The 16407-nt window shown below is 42.0% G+C and overlaps 1 protein-coding gene across 1 annotated transcript in view; it reads left to right on the forward strand.

Moving 5' to 3' along the window:
• creb3l2 (cAMP responsive element binding protein 3-like 2) overlaps positions 1–16407 on the forward strand; it is a gene marked incomplete at its 3' end in the record, with an annotated part of 28636 nt that overhangs the window by 3283 nt on the left and 8946 nt on the right. The window contains 1 exon segment of the mRNA XM_032505641.1: positions 15461–15704. Coding sequence (XP_032361532.1) covers positions 15461–15704 — 244 coding nt within the window.

The raw sequence follows: 16407 nt of genomic DNA on the forward strand, positions 1-16407 counted from the left end.
ATAAATTATTATCAAAGTGTCAGTGTTGAGTCCAGTGTTAAAGTGAGAAAGTAAAAAAGCGAACATAAATGTTTTAGCTTTGGCGCCAAATTATCTCTTCACACATTGCTCTAGACATTTTTTGGGCGCCACAACCAAGGTAAGCGGAGTTTGTTCCGAACATTTTGTTGTGAAACACACGGGGACCGATTATATGCAAATACCCTAATTTGAGAAGATGTGTGAGAATGCCCTTGGACTTCAGAGGGTTAATGCCTGAGATTCTGACTCTGCATTACCTGCTTTTGCGGTATCTTCATTCCACTTTACCGTGCACACCTATAGCTCAAGAGTTGAACCCAGGTGTGTTGGTGTTTAATATAAAGCCTTGCACCCCCCACTCATACCTACAGCACGCAGAGGCCATGTTGTGTTAAGCAGCATACTAAGATGCTCTTGTTAGCGAGGTGAAGGTTCTATATTTAGTAAAGCACGACGTGTGTGTGTGTGTGTGTGGGGTGGGGGTGTGGGTGGGTGGGGGGGTGCAGTGAGACTGCAGCGTTTGTATCTCAGGCAGCTTGAGAAACAGACTGGAGTCTTTGTTGGGTCTCACTCTCGCTCTCTCTCTTTGGGGGGGGGGGTTTGTTGACTTGAGATTCCTCGCTACAATGTAAAGCCTCTCAGTCGGTAGCACGTGTGGGATCCTCCAACCGGTTTCTTTCAACACTCAGGCGTCCCCCCCCCCCCCCCCCCCCCCCCCCCCCCCCTCGCTGTGTGTGTCACTGCTTTAAAATATCATAATCAAGTTATACAGGTTGTAGAATTACAACGCATTAGCGTGAAGGTGGAGTTTCTTCTTTCAACTCCCTTCATCCACGCCCAAAACAATCTTTTTTGACGCCGTCCTGACGTAGTAAATAGACGTTTGTGTGACGTAGGACATTTCATGGTAAGGGAAGGGTGATCATCATGCACCAGAACAGAAGGTGACATCAATCAAGTAACACACTCTGTTAGTGGGGAACTCATTTTAGAGATTATTCCAACACCACATGATACAGCACAAATGTTGAAATGTGAAAAAAAGAAAAGAAAATGAAATATAATGCCACGTGATTCCGATCTGCTCCAAAATGTAATGGGTTCCTAGCCCATGCTACACCCTTCCACTAATGAATCCATGAAGTATGTAAAGTCATTGATTCCACTTGGAAAGACTTGGATTCACAAGTCCCACAAAGCTGAAAACAGTCTTGTTAGAGATATGTGGTTCTCACAGGACAGCAAATATGATTATAGAATATGATGCATTTCTGTAGATACCCAACAGCATATAAAAGAATTAAAAGTAGCACATCCTTAAACATCTACGGCAGTAAAATGCAACATACGCATCAATGCAGTAGATATATTGTCATTAAGTACTTTTTTACTTTTGATACTGTAAGTAAATTGGGATAATACTCACATACCTCTGCTTAAGTCATGTTTTGAATGCAGGACTTTTACTTGTAGTGGAGTAGTTTTTTCAACAGTGTGGTATTAGTACTTTTACTCAGGTAGAAGATCTGAATACACAGTCAGCATAGAGTTATTTCATTTCACAAGAGCAAACACACATGGAGTCGAAGGTAAACATCTTGATCCATGTGCTCACAGTGCAGAGCCTGTTCTCCGGCGGGGCAGGGCATCCTGCTTGCCGGTGGCCTCACTCTGTCTCTCTCTCTCTCTCTCTGAATGGTTCATGTGTCCGTATCGGTCTGTCGGCAGAGACGGTCATTTACAGCGCACACACACACACACACACACACACACACACACACACACACACACACATACAAGTGTGTCTCACTATCTTTGTGGGGACCAGTCATTGACATAATGCATTCCCTAGACCCTACCCTAACCTTAACCATCAAACCTAAAGCCTAACCTTAACCCCCACCCCACCCCCCTAACCAACCTGATTTCACGTGATCCTAAAACCAAGTCTATTCCTCAAACAGCCCTTTAAAGTTGTGGGGACCAGCATTTGTCCCCACAAAGCTGTCGGGACCCCTAAGTATACTGTATTCCAGTTTTTGGTCCCCACAAATGTAGTTAAACATAGTACACACACACACACACACCACACACACACACAACACACCACAACCACACACACACACACACACACACACACACACACACACACAGATACTAAATAAATGATGATATAACCAGTCACATTTTACTGCCAATCAAAGGTCAAGTATCTCTGTTATCAGTATTTCAGAAATACTCACGTTCCAGCAGGGGATGGAAGAAGTATTCCAACCCTTTACTTATACTAAATATATTACTAATACCACACTGTGAAAATACACCTTACTGAAGTAAAGTAAGTGTTGTCCGCAATATTTACTTCGAAGGTAAAAGTACTTCATGTTCCCTGCCAGTGTTTCCCTGTCTCATGACGTTTCTGGATTAATATTCCTGCTGCATTCATGTGCATGTTGCATTTTTACTGCTGTAGATGTTTAAGGTGACGCTCATTTGAATTCCTTACTGGGTAGTTCAATCCACAGTGATTTTTTAAAATTTTTATTTAACCTTTATTTAACCTGGATGTTCCTTGAGATTGAAATCTCTTTTCCGAGGGAGACTTGGCCAAGACGGTACACCAGTTACAATTTAAATGGAAATACAGCATAGACAAAACAAACAAACATAACATCACACATAAAGGAAAGGAACAGGTCACAAGTTGCTGTTACATTTTTGAGTTCCATGGCATTTTAACATGGCCTTAAATTCATTTAATGGGACTAGACCATTTAGATGTAACAAGTTTTTCCAAGTAAGAGAAGCAATGCATCATATTCTATAAGATCATCACATGTTTGCAGCGTTGCTGTCCTGTGAGAACCTCGTATCGACACCTCTGGAGGTACATGGTTTTCAGTGGACAGGAAGCGGATGAATTGTAATGAGAAAACCAAAGCTGTCAGGCAGCTAAATGAACGCTCCTGTGTGTGACAACAAAGCGCACACAGTGAGTTATTACTGCAGGTGTGGTGCCAGATCTTCAGGTTGGTTGACTGGGAGTTGACGGATAGAGTTATTAAACTAATTATGATATACCCAGATAGCCTACTGTGATACATTTAATTCACAAATGATACATTTGTGCTGCTCGTAGAAACTTAAAGTGGTTTTTTTCTTCATATAGGAGAACAGGAGGGCTTGTTTGAGAGTGGTACTCTGGGTTATGAATGATGGTTATGAATGGTTATGAATTGGCTCCCGACTGGACGATGTAAATTCTCACAGTCAAGATATGCAAAAGAAATATCATAAAATTGAAAGAGTTGTACGCTTTTCACATGGCAGCAGCAGTTGAACGATACAGAGAGTACATATGGGCGTTAGAGTTTGAATCATCAGGTCAACATTTCCAATTGTTCAACGCTGTTTGGTGCTAACTGGCAAATGTTTGCATGCTTTAACTTTAAAAGTGAAACATTTTAATATATGGTGACATATTTTAGTGAAAGTTAAATAGGGTCAATGCAGGGTTGCCTACATGTTAAGACACATATGGTTAAATTCATATTTTTAGCAAAATGTTAGCATTGTTGTTTCAAAGTTTGGGTGTCTTGCGGTCTAAAGGCTTCTTCTCAGATTTTTCTACCCATAATGTAATTGGCAATATCTATAACAACAACAATGTCTGCCTTAAATAGCAACTTCTTCACCATCTGTGTATAAATGATGTGTGAATGGATGCCCGCAAAGCTCTTTGTCCAGTAAGGTAGAAAGGCGCTATATAAAGACAGTCCAGTCACTCGAATGTACCTCTTTACTCACTTGGACATTGCTTTTATCGGAGCCATCTTGCTGACTTGAACTCTTTAGCTTTAGAAAGTGACAGCCGGTCTACACATGGTGCGCACATGGACTCATTTTTCCCTTTTTCCGAAATCTAATGCAACTTTTCTCCGGTCTTTGAAAGTGTGCTCACGTCTTGCTGCGGGCCGGGCGGCCATTTGAGGGCAAAGCGAAGGTAGTAATCAGTGTGTGAGGGATCATTATGGAAAATCCACAGGAGCCTTCATTCTCTGAGGCATCGCTAAATTTACCTCCTCCCTCAGTACTTCTGTCTGTCACTCTCTTGATTCTGCATTTCCCCGTCCCCCATCTGCCCCCTCTGGTTTTGCTTAAAGCACCATAAAAGGTTTTAAATGGATGTGTATGAGCGTGTGTGTGCGGTTAGCACGGGTGTGGGCTTAATGTCTGTGAGTAGCTTACACACCCAGCCCTGAAATGAGCCTGGAAGCAGTTTTGTATAGTGAAAATGCAGCTAACTCACCACTCTTTTTTTTCTTTGGACCTAATTGCAATTTTAAAAGTTACCGAGGTTGAAAATTGAGCTTCGGTTCATAGTTTTTGGGGCAGGGAATCCAGAAAATATCCATGTTATAGGCTTATAAGTTGCAGAATCAACAGAATTTCATTTCTGGGGCTTTCTGCGTGAGCTTCAGTGTTGGAAACATCAAAGTGTTTAAAGCCTGTAAACTGCTTATTAAACAGTAAGGTGTATGAGCTTTGAGACCCACTTAACTTTGATTGGGCTTTTTTTTATGGATGTTGCAGCTTATATCCTGTGTACAATCAAGACCACTTAAAACAGAAACCTCCATCCACCTTTCACCCATCTGTTTAGCCCTCTTTCTCATCCCTCACTTCTCCAGGGTGAGCTGCGAGTCGCTGCCTGTCCAAAATGCCAGACATTTCTCCAACGCTCCCATTTCTTAAAATTTTCCTCTTTCCCATCAGCTTTTAAGGTTTTTTTAATTCAACTTTTTGAGTCTTAAATCTTCATACAAACGGGTTTTGCACTCTCCCAACTCTCAATACTCCTTCTATGCATCACTTTTCCCATTGTTACACTTGTGAGGATGTAACTACTCTCCTATACGCAGTTTTTCCTCATTTTTCTTTGTCAGCCAACAGTCCAACTTTGGGGTAGTGTCTGCACTAGAGTTGGGCGGTATCTAAATTTTGATACCGTCAAACCTCCTCCCTGTGTGTGGGTGTGGATGTGTGTGTGTGGGTGTGGGTGTGTGTGTGTGTGACGTGACATGCAAACATGCGTCTACTTAGCAAGCATCCGCCTCAGGAATTAAGATCAGAGACGTGCCCAAACAAGTTTCCCAGAGTGTTTGCCTTTTTGCAGGGATTAAAAACCATCCCAATGGGGTACTGAAGATCGGCGTTGACCCACTTTTTACCCAGAATCCTGATTTTTGACAACAAATGTTTGGGGGATAATCCCGCAACTAACAACCAAACACAATGAAAGCACTCAAGAGAAGACTGTTGATTTGAGCTTAGCTTTCTCCACATCTTCTCATATCAAGACAGCAACGCCTTGACAGGATTTAAACACGACACTTGTTGAGTTTAAGTGATTTGAAGTTGAGAGAGTTGATGCCAATGAAGATGAGAAAAAAAGGAGCAGTTTGTGTTGGAGTGAAATATTCAAAGTACAAATGGAGAGCTGGAGAAAGCTAGCGGGGGTGAGGGAGTTCACTTGTTGAGTAACTGCTGGATGTGTGTGTGTGTTTAATTGTACTTGATGGCCAGTCAATGCTAGAGTGCAGAGATGGAAAAAGTTCTGTGTGTGTGTGTGTGTGTGTGTGTGTGTGTGTGTGTGTGTGTGTGTGTGTGTTGTGTGTGTGTGTGTGTTGTGTTGTTGACTCAGTTTTAACAGCACACACACACACGAGAGGTGAGTGAGAGACAGCTGTTCTTGTTTTTTAACACAAACAGTCTCAACTGTGATTGAGGACAGGGAGAATAGAGTATGAGTTGTCCCAACAGAGATCAAGTGATGTTGTTGCCAATAGATTTGTCCCATAATGTCATTTAGTTAGTTGAACTGGATCTGGAGCGTTCAATCATACCAGAATGGGATCAAATGTCGTGAATATGAATAAAAGCATAATATATCAGCCTAGAATATAGGTATTTTCAAACCAACCCTGGTGGTGACATTGTGTCATCTGAATGTGTGTGTGTTTGGATGTGTGTGGAGGGGGGGTTGTACTGTGTAGACAAGGCGTGCGTGCGTGCGTGCGTGCGTGCGTGCGTGCGTGCGTGTAAATTTAGGAAGCTCCAGGCCAACGGGGGGATTTTTACAAGAAGGGGGACCACAATGAGGAGAAATTACACCATTTTCCTTTGTCATTTTGTGGTTCTGTTTTTCTTTATCTTCTCTGTTTGAGGCCTCTCTGTTTGTCTGTTTTACTAATGAACTTACCACACACACACACACACAACCACACACAAAAACACACCCACACACACACACACACACACACACACACACACACACACACACACACACTCTAATATCAGCAGCATGTCCACCAGATAACTGCTGACTCATAGATTTGAACTTTGACTCCGGATCTCTTTGTCTCCGCTGCAGCACGTCCTATTTTTGAACACACTTCCTGCCGTGGCTCTGCATACATTCTTTTACTTCTTTTAATCAAGCGTGAAACATTAATGAGACTGAAACGAGGTCGAGGGCCTCGGTGTTAAACAGGAAATGGACATTTTAGGTTAGGAAGCGGGCTTGTAATAGATCGGCCTTTATTTTCGGTCGCAGGCGTTGTGTGTTTAGCTCTCCCTGCCCTCACCCTGTGGGCGGAGAGCCCTGCTGGATGTCACGCCTTCTGGTGTTCTCTTCCACATCCTGCTCTTTACATCCACTGACCATCACTCCCCCCCATCACAGTTCTGTTTAAAGAACAAAGTCAAATACATCATCATATCAAGGCATTACAATAACAAGTCGTTATTTTTTGTATATTTAGGGTCTCTAAAATTTACAATTTTAATGCATTTTTTTTTCAAATGTCAAGTATATTGTTAAACTCTCCAACCAAACCGAGAAATATTGTATTTAATAAAACTTTTTTTCTCAGTTGTACACTTTATGCATGCGTACATATCCTTAGTCATTTTTTTGGACAAAGCCACACCCGAAGTATCTGATTTTTCACTGTGACCTTTAACCCCGCTCCGAGAGGAGACCCTGCCTTAAAGGCTCTGACACACCAACACGACCGTCGGCAGAAAAGGCGGTCGGACCGACTGCCCCCTAGGTCCAAAAAGTTCCTCGGAACACACCAAAGCGACGCCGACGTGAGCGTACGTTCTACATGTGCGCGAGACATAATACGTCTCCATAGCAGCAGGCAGCGCTAATCTGTATTGTCGCCCAATTGGACAAACGCGTCACATGGGTCTGGCTTCCCCGGAATTTCCAAACCGACCATAATGGCGGCTCGTTCGGAATACGATCTCGCATTTTTACGAAAACAGTTCACCAAAACGTGTTTCTGAAACCATTTTAAGCGAGTAATAGGCTGTGCAGTTGCTGAAGCTGTCTTCAGTGTAGATCGACAAAAAATGTTTTTGAGAGGCGTTTGTCACGCTCATCCTCCTCTTAATTTCCGGGGTTAGCACTCCACCAATCAGATTGGTCATTGAGTCCGGCTGCCCGCCCACCGATTCAACATGTCTGTTATGTCCGTTCAGGACGTGTTTGTTTGGTAATGCCTTAACCTGTGTTAGTTTGTAGCGCCTCGGCGCATGCGTGATAGATAGTTGTTTTGGTCTGAAATGTGAAGTCCCGGTTTTCTGAAAGTAAAGTGGGAAGCACGCTTAAACAGCTCGTCCAGTGTCCTTATTAAACACAACAATGTCAAATCGGCCAAAATAAAGTCTGACGGCTCCTTGGACTGACAACGTCACGGAACACACCGAACAGACTTGGGTCCCCGACCTCGTCAGACTGTCTGACGGCCAATAGTCGGGTTGGTTTATCAGTGCCATAAGGGTTGGGGGGGGGGTGAAGTACCCACCTCAGTGCTCACCAGGAATATGTGTGGGTATTGATCAGGGCTACAAATAATCATTAATTCAGTTATATTACAACAAAACAGGCAGATTAATTAACAATGAATCTAATCAGGTCAGGATTTCCTTGTGAGATAAAACTTGCAGGAGATTCTTTGCTGCTTTATGTTCCTTCTGTTTTTCTTCTGTTTCCTGGGGCGCTCATGATGTCCTCGGTTGGTAGATAGGTTTGGTAGATCAAGCTGGAATCGATGTGTAGAATCTAAGTCGGGGAGTGTGTTGGCTTGTACTTTAATCCTGGTGAGAAGAGGTTCCAGTCTCCGTTGTAATGAGGACATTTCTGTGAGGCGAGGTCACTCCTGCCGGCTGAGATGAGACATTACGGAACAAATGATGTCAATAAGACAGATGTGTTGTTTTTTTTTTGTGTCATGCATGTGGCGACACATACAGACTGTATGCCAGTGTTATCCTGTTAGTACTCCCAACATAGTCCAGACATGCAGCCTTGGTGCTGGACTCACCTCCTGCAGTCTCCCCCCCCCCCCCCTCCTGATTAGACGCAGATAGCAGAAGTTCTCAAGGTCTGTGATTTGTCTATTATGCCAAAAACAAACAAATTCAATGCCACAGCCTCAAGTCTCAGTGCTGTCACAATAATGATAAGTGGTTCCAGACTGATATTTAGTCCTGTTTACTATCAGGGTTATCTAGCGCAAACACATAATGGTTTAAGTTGTTTTAAAGAGATTTGTTTTGGCTCCTTACGGTGCAGCTTGTGCTGGGTTTGATCACACATACCTCACTCATGGCTTTTTTCCATTAATGGTACCTGCTCCACTCGGCCGTGGTGCCCCGTCCTCCTTTTTCCATTGCAGATTAGTACCGCCTCGTGCGTGAAGCAAGCCGTGGTTGGTCATCATAGCTGGAAACTGCCGTGACCTAACGCAACACACACACACACAACACACACACACACACACACACACACACACACACACACACACACACACACAGAACATCAATGGTGTGTTGTTTTTGATTCTCGGCATGTGGTTGTTGCCACAGCCAGAAGACAAATTTAGTTTCAAAAGAAGCTGGAGGCAGCAAAAAAAACCAACCTGCTGGCTAAACTACTTAAACACGGTGGGTCTGTTCAGGACACCCCCCACCCCCCACCCCCCGTCTGTCGCTAGTAGGGATGATTCTCTCCGACCAATCAGTAGTCTGCAGTTTTTCACGTCACCTTTCGGTATCACCTCAGATCGCTTGGATCCTTGACGGAGGTGATGCTTAAAAAAGTACCTGTTAGCAGGTACTAGGGACTTTTTTTGTAAAGGAAAACCAAAAAAGGCGAGTCGAGTGGGAAAACGCCATTACTGACACTGAACAGCTGTTTTTAGTTGGTTCGTTGGTCCAATACTGCCATGTTTTTCCAGAAATTGAAAGTCTTTGGTGACCTGATATAAGACTGAAAAGCCTTTTTTACCCTTCTTTATTCAGTCTGATATCATATGCATGTTTGCCAATTTCCGTTTAGGAGAGGATGTCATTTGGAGGGACACACCGGTCCAAAACTGATATTGGACATGAGGCCCATACTGACTCAAATATCTGGATACACCTCAAGCTAACAAAGGGCCACTGATGAAAGGCTGATTTGGGTAATCACACAAGTTTCTTCTGAGGCTACCCTAAGGACCAATGCTTAGTCTCATGTGGGCATATTGACTATACATTTTGACATAAATAGAAATAGGAATTGGAATAAAAGACCTAATATCTGTATTTATAAAATCTCTTGGATTGAAAAATGTTGTTAGGTTAAAAGCTCCTGATATATTTGATGCACAAATATTGGTATGAGTATTGTATTCAGAGCCAGAGAAGGAATTCCTGCGGCTCTGTAGATAACGTTTCTACACATGTACTTCAGCTAAGTGTTAAATCAGCACGCACACATTGTTAGCATTCCAGCAGATACTTGCTGCACTTGTGGCTTTTAGCTGCATGGGTGGAAAGCAACTACAGCAACTGATGTTCAAAAAGGTACATTTTCGTGATATTTGTCATCTGAAGTGTTTTGTGAAATTTCGCCAGAGGGACAGAATGTGGAGAATTGGCTTAGAAGGCGAGGGACTGGATTTTTCGAGAGTCTTAGACCGGTTGGGAAACTGAGGGAGAATGAATAACATTTTCCTCTCGAAATACCATCGAGGAAAACATTCAGTTCTAAGAGTTACTTCATAGAAATACCCTGGAGCTGGACTCAGTTTTGGCTGAAAAAATAACCTGCAACAAAACTGAAATATATATTTTTATTTTAGTACCAAGGCTTACTTCTCTTTCTTGACTTGTTTCCGCTGCCTTCAGGTCTGTGCTTCAACATGTATTAGGCATAAAGGCTGGGCAATATATCATCATCATTTATCATCATCATATCGATATCAACATATGAGACTAGATATTGTCTTAAATTTTAGATACCGTAATATGGCACAGGTGTTTTTTTGGGCATTTCGGCCTTTATTTTTACAGGACAGCTGAAGACATGACAGGGGAGAGGGGGGGGGGAATGACATGCAGCAAACGGCTGCAGGTCTGAGTTGAACCTGAACCTCTATGTATGGGCGCCCGCTCTACCAACTGAGCTATCCGGGCGCCCACAATTGTTTTCTTTTTCCTGATTTAAAAGGCTGCATTACAGTAAGGTGCTGTGATATTCTGAACTTACCAAACTGTTCTAGGTTTATTATTTGCCTATACCCACTTAGTCATTGTATCCACATTATTAGTGATTATTTATCAAATCTCTCGTGTTAATATTTTGTGAAAGCACCAATAGTCAAACCTACAATATTGCCACAATATCGACTTTGATGTATTTGGTCAAATATATTGTGATATTTGATTTTCTCCATATCACCCAGCTCTATTATACATCTTCTTAGTGCATGCTATCACGGTGCTCTTTATAGATGTTTAGTTGCGATGGACTTTTCTTATCAATGGTTTATATTGATCTATTAAGTGAAGTGGTAAATTATTTATTAACTATCGACAAAGCCATTAGTTACAAGTTATAAACCTATTGGTGACTTGCTAGACTGATTAGTGGTATAAAATAAAGATCTCTTTTAATTTTCTCACAGAAATGAATGAACAACAGACAGATAAACCGGCCGATAAAAGGTCAGGGATGTCTTGGGACTTTAATTCTGGTTATCTGGTTATGATGGGGCACGTGTTAGTAATGTGTGATAGTCTTCAACCTGGATCCGAACCAAACGAACGAGTCATCCAGTTCATCTTGACAAAAAAAGTCAACGCTGTGTGTTTTTTTTTTTTATTGGTGTGTGTTGAAGCTGGGTCATCAGCAAAGTACACACAGATGAGTCCAGGGCAAGGTACACACACACACACACAAACGCACACTTGAGGCAGATGACCCTTGGGCTCTGGTGTGGTGTGTGTGTGTGTGTGTGTGTGTGTGTGTGTGTGTGTGTGTGTGTGTGTGTTCGTGTTGTGGTGCCAACCCTGTGTGTGTGTGTGTGTGTGTGTGTGTGTGTGTTTTCCGGAGACGCTTCACATCTGGTATTTGCGTTTCAGAGGAAGAAGGTATTACATCATCAAACTTCTCTCCTCCTCCTCCTCCTCCTCCTCCTCTTCCTCTTACCTCTTTAAGGGTTAAAACAGACGTCCTACTTCAATTTACAGAAGAATTACACACCTGAGAGGACATTCCGTCCTCCTCTTTCAAACTCCCAGACCGGTAATTTAAGTGATAACAACCAACACAGCTGTTGAGGCTTTTACTGTGAAGCCTTGTCACTTGTCACTCCGCCTGGTAACTAGTTTTTAGGTAACTGGTCAACCCCTTCCCTTCAGACTGAAATATCTGAACAATTATCGGATAGATTGCAATTATGTTTTGTACATTGTACAATCCTAATGACTTTGGTGATTCTCTGACTTTACTTGTAGCACCACCACAAGGTTGTTTTCAGTGAAAAGACGGATGAAATGGCGTTGAAATTTGGTGCACACATTCATGGATGAACTGTAACAACTCTGGTGATCCCTTCACTTTTCTTAGTCTAATACTTTTATTTTTTCATAACCAAATATCTGAAAAAAAAAAGACATTTCCAGACGCCTCAGTACTTATTGTCAGTTGCTGACTAGCAAAGACTGTGCATTCACACACAACTCCGCTTCTGATTTTTCAACTAACTTTTCTGACCTAGTTTTGCGACTTTCCTTCATCCGCATTTCTCTGATTTAAATTAGACATATTAAATGAATAGCGAAGCTTCTCAAAGGACTGTCTCTCTTTGGATGGCACAGGATTTCGGTGTGCAACACCAATGATTCGCCACAACTCGAGCGATAATCACTCTGCATTTCCTCCTCCGTCTACAGACTTCATTGTGGGTTTGTTAAAAGATTACAATCTGCACTTTCAACGATGTTTTCAACATGTTGCACGGGGAAGAAACATGTGAGAATAGCCTCTTTGTTATTGTCACGGCTCTTTTTTAGAGTAGGTACAGATACTTGCCCTAGTTCCAGTTTAAACTCCCAGTTTTCCCATTGAGGCTTCAGGTTCTGTTTCCCAGCTGGAGAGTGTCGAGTTACATTCAACCCCAAATGACACCTCTCTGTTAGGCTGCTTAGACAAAGAGGTTTCTGTTGTGTGTGTGTGATGAGTTACGCCCGACCAGTGACCGATCCTGCAGCCCAGTCTCCATCGCATTTTCTTCCTTCAACCACAACCACGCACCCCCACTGCAGAAATGACAGGGAGCGTATACAGATCCTCGCTCTGTGCATCTATAGGTGTGGTTCTGCAAAGTAAGCCCTCTCCCGTTTCCTTCTCTTAAACAAAATGAGGCTTTATTTCTGTCTGTGTAAAAGTCTGACGCTGTCATTTACTCGTCGTGGGCTACAACATGAGCCCCGTTTTTGTCTGTATTTGTTTTCATTTTGGCAAATTAGCACTAAACTAAAAGTATGCCGAATTAGCTATTGGCAATGGCTGTTTGCAGTGTGAATGTGTACAGAAAACTATCACCGGGTTCAAAAGATTATGGGTCTCAGGCAAGTTCTGCAGAGTTTTTCTCTAGGATTTCAGAGCAGATTTATGGATATTTATTTGCGGTGGACTGAATTGTGAAAGTTGGGCTCCAAGGGATGACATGGTGATGTCAAAGGTCATGTAAACCCACAAAATATAGTGTTGTTTTTTGTTTTTTTTACGATGGGTTCTGTATGTAATTACCCCTCCCTAAAACTACACCCTCTTTCTCTTTTACCATCATGATGTTTTTCTTCTCTGAATCTGAATAAAAAAACAGAATTGTGCAAAATATCTTCATAGTACGGACCAGTAAATAAGCAAGTAAGAAAATATTCAGGGCCATACTTCTGTTTATTGTACAAAAATAAACTTCATTTTAGTTCCTTAAAAAAAAAAGTCACTTTTAGAGGAGTTAATTGCATTATAAGTACCATCATTGCAGCAAAAACCACAACTGTCAGCGTCTGAAAAGGTTTAATAATATCAGCAGCATAGTTTGACGTAAACAATGGCTCTTGGTAACTACTGTGATGTGGTTACCAGGAGACATGGGGGGGGGGTGTAAACTACCTTAATGTTTAGTAATGTAGATTCATGGTCTGTTTGCATCACCCACACACACACAGGCCTGAAACAGGCCTTATAGGGCAGCATGTGTTGGCAGGAGCGTGCTGCTGTGTTTATGGAGTTAGGACGTCCTTTCACTGAATGTGTGTGTGTGTGTGTGTGTGTGTGTGTGTGTGTGTGTGTGTGTGTGTGTGTGTGTGTTGTGTGTGTGTGTGTGTGTGTGTGTGTGTGTGTGTGTGTGTGTGTGTGTGTGTGTGTGAGTGATAGAAAGTGCTTGAAGCCTCTCGGCCTGTAACTGAATCCACATGTTTGCCGTCCAGCCCTCCACCCTTCTCCCGTTTCCTCCATCTTGATTTCACTCCGTCTTTATCCATAGGCCTACGTCCCTACATCTTTTGTCATTCCTCTTTTGTCTGATGTTACGTAACTTGCCTAACTTTGTGTGAACTAGATATACTTTCCTTTCCTCTCCTTCTTTCCTTCCTTTTCCTTTCCTTCTTATCCCTTTCTCTCTTCTCCTTTCCTTACTTGTTTCTCCTTTCCTTTTTTTCAAATTTAATTTCCTTAGCTACGTTCTTTCCTTTCATTCCTTTCTTCTCATTCCCTTTCCTTGCTTTCCTTTTTATTTCTTTTCCTTGCATTGTTTCTATTTGCTTTGCTTGCATTGTTTCTTAACCTTTTTTCCTTTCGTTCTTTCTTTCGTTCTTTCTTTCGTTCTTTCTTTCGTTCTTTCTTTCGTTCTTTCTTTTACCTTCCTTTTCATTTAATTTCATTCTATTTCTTTTCTCTTATTTCCTTCCCTTATCATTTCCTTTCCTTTGCATCCTTTCCTTCTTTTGTGTCCTTTTTTTCCAATTCTTTCCCCTTCTCAGTTTTCAATGTCCCAGTTAAATGCATATTTGATTTAAATTGTTTATCCCCTCCTCATTGGCCCAGACTTTTTCCCATATGGCCAATATTTCATTGGACACTTTCAGCGTATCCTGCCCGGCAACAGAATTTGAGCAGCTGAAGTTACATCAGAAAATATTTTAACGTTGGGGTCATTGAGTTCGAGTGAGGACAGGACTTTCATGTAGTTTTTATGTGAATGTCAGACATTATATCATAAGATTATGCTGTTCCAATGATTAGTTAACTCCTGTATTAGACTTGAAATATTGTGTTAGGCCTACTTAACAACCAAAAAATATGCCATTGTGGTGAGAGTAGTTCACTTATTTCTAGTAAAACTTTTCTTAGAACAGAGGACTGTTAGTCGGACAGAGCAAGACATTTGTCAACACATTGTGACGACCATTTGTCACTTTTTTACTAATATTTTGTCGGTGACAGTTTAGGAAATGTATACAAAATATAAGTTAGTGAGGATTTGCTGGCTGCTCAGCAGTAATTAGAGTGTCATGCTCACTGATGTTCACACAGGAACTGTACGACAGTATGTTATCTCCACATCAGCTGCAGGGCCTTTTGTTTATGTTCATCACAACACCTGAACGTGGAGGACACGACATCTCAGCTTGTTGAGGGATGGAACAAAAAGATAGAGAGCAGGAAAGAAGAATCCAGCAGCGGGTATGTAGTGGAGGAGGACGAAGGGGGGGATGAAAGAGGAGATTAACTGAGATTCACACACGCACACACACAGAGAAAGAGAAACAGTGATTGGAAACAGTGAAAGACAAGTTTATAATTGGCTGCTTCAGTGTTCCCTGAGGGAAAGAGCAGAGGAAAACTTCAAGGAAAGGTGGCAATAAAAAGATCTAGCAGTCTATAATTACAGGGCCGGCTGTCACAGACTCCAACCGAGTGGCTTTCTATAATTATCTGTCTTTCTCCTTGACTCCGATGGCTTCAAATTGATATTTTACGCTTGCATTAGATAAGATATTTATAGTGTTTTCTTCCTCCGTTGTGCAGCACTTCTCCGAGCTCCTGGACGATCTGTCCCAGGATGCTTTGCTGGGCCAGCTGCTCAGCGACCCCTTCCTGTCCGGGGTGAGAGGCAGAGCGGAGGCCATGGAGGGGGAGGACGGGAGCGACCTGTCCCCGTCTTCCCCTCTCCCCCCGCACATCACGGCCGAGCACAGCTACTCGCTCTGCGGGGACAGCCGCCCACAGTCGCCCCTGTCGCACCTGACCGGAGAGCAAGGCAGCGACGCCGGTGAGACACAGATCATCGTAGTATCTTAATATTACGAGTTAAAGATATTGCTGTGTAACTGACTGTAAAGTATAAGTTCGCTGATTTCAGTGGTGGAAAGTATATTTACTTGAGTACTGTTAAGTTCAATGTTTAGGTGCCTGTACTTGAGTGTTTCTATTTGATTTTACTTTATACACTCAGACTTTTTTACTCCTCTTCATGTATCAAACAGATCTAGCTTCTTATGATAAATATAATCTCATAAAATACCAAATATTGTTAAAGATTAAAACCAGTGGTTTCAAATTTGTTGGCTTGTTTTATAAAAGCAGACATTTTCTCTCCAAACTTCTCTTATACTTTGTATAATACATGTATTTTTACCTGTGCATTTATTTAACATTATTCTTTCTATTTAAATTTGTATAATAAACAGTATATACACACCTTTAAGTACTAATAGCAGGTGTATAGGACCAATAATTCAGTAAACAGAGAAGGTACACAGTCAAATTAATCTACCAACCAAAATCCCCTAATAAAATGTAAGTGAATGACAGTGTGCGGGATTTCTTCTCAGTTAAGAGATTATGAAGTGGAAATAGATTTTTTTTTTAAATGTAGGCCTTTACACAAAAACACCGACGTCCTTTAAATTGGAGAGATGTAATTCAGATGTTTAGTCCATTTAAAGTTGTGGGCAACACTATTGTTAATCATC

The sequence above is a fragment of the Etheostoma spectabile genome, chromosome 23, assembly GCF_008692095.1.
Source record: "Etheostoma spectabile isolate EspeVRDwgs_2016 chromosome 23, UIUC_Espe_1.0, whole genome shotgun sequence".
NCBI lineage: Eukaryota > Metazoa > Chordata > Actinopteri > Perciformes > Percidae > Etheostoma > Etheostoma spectabile.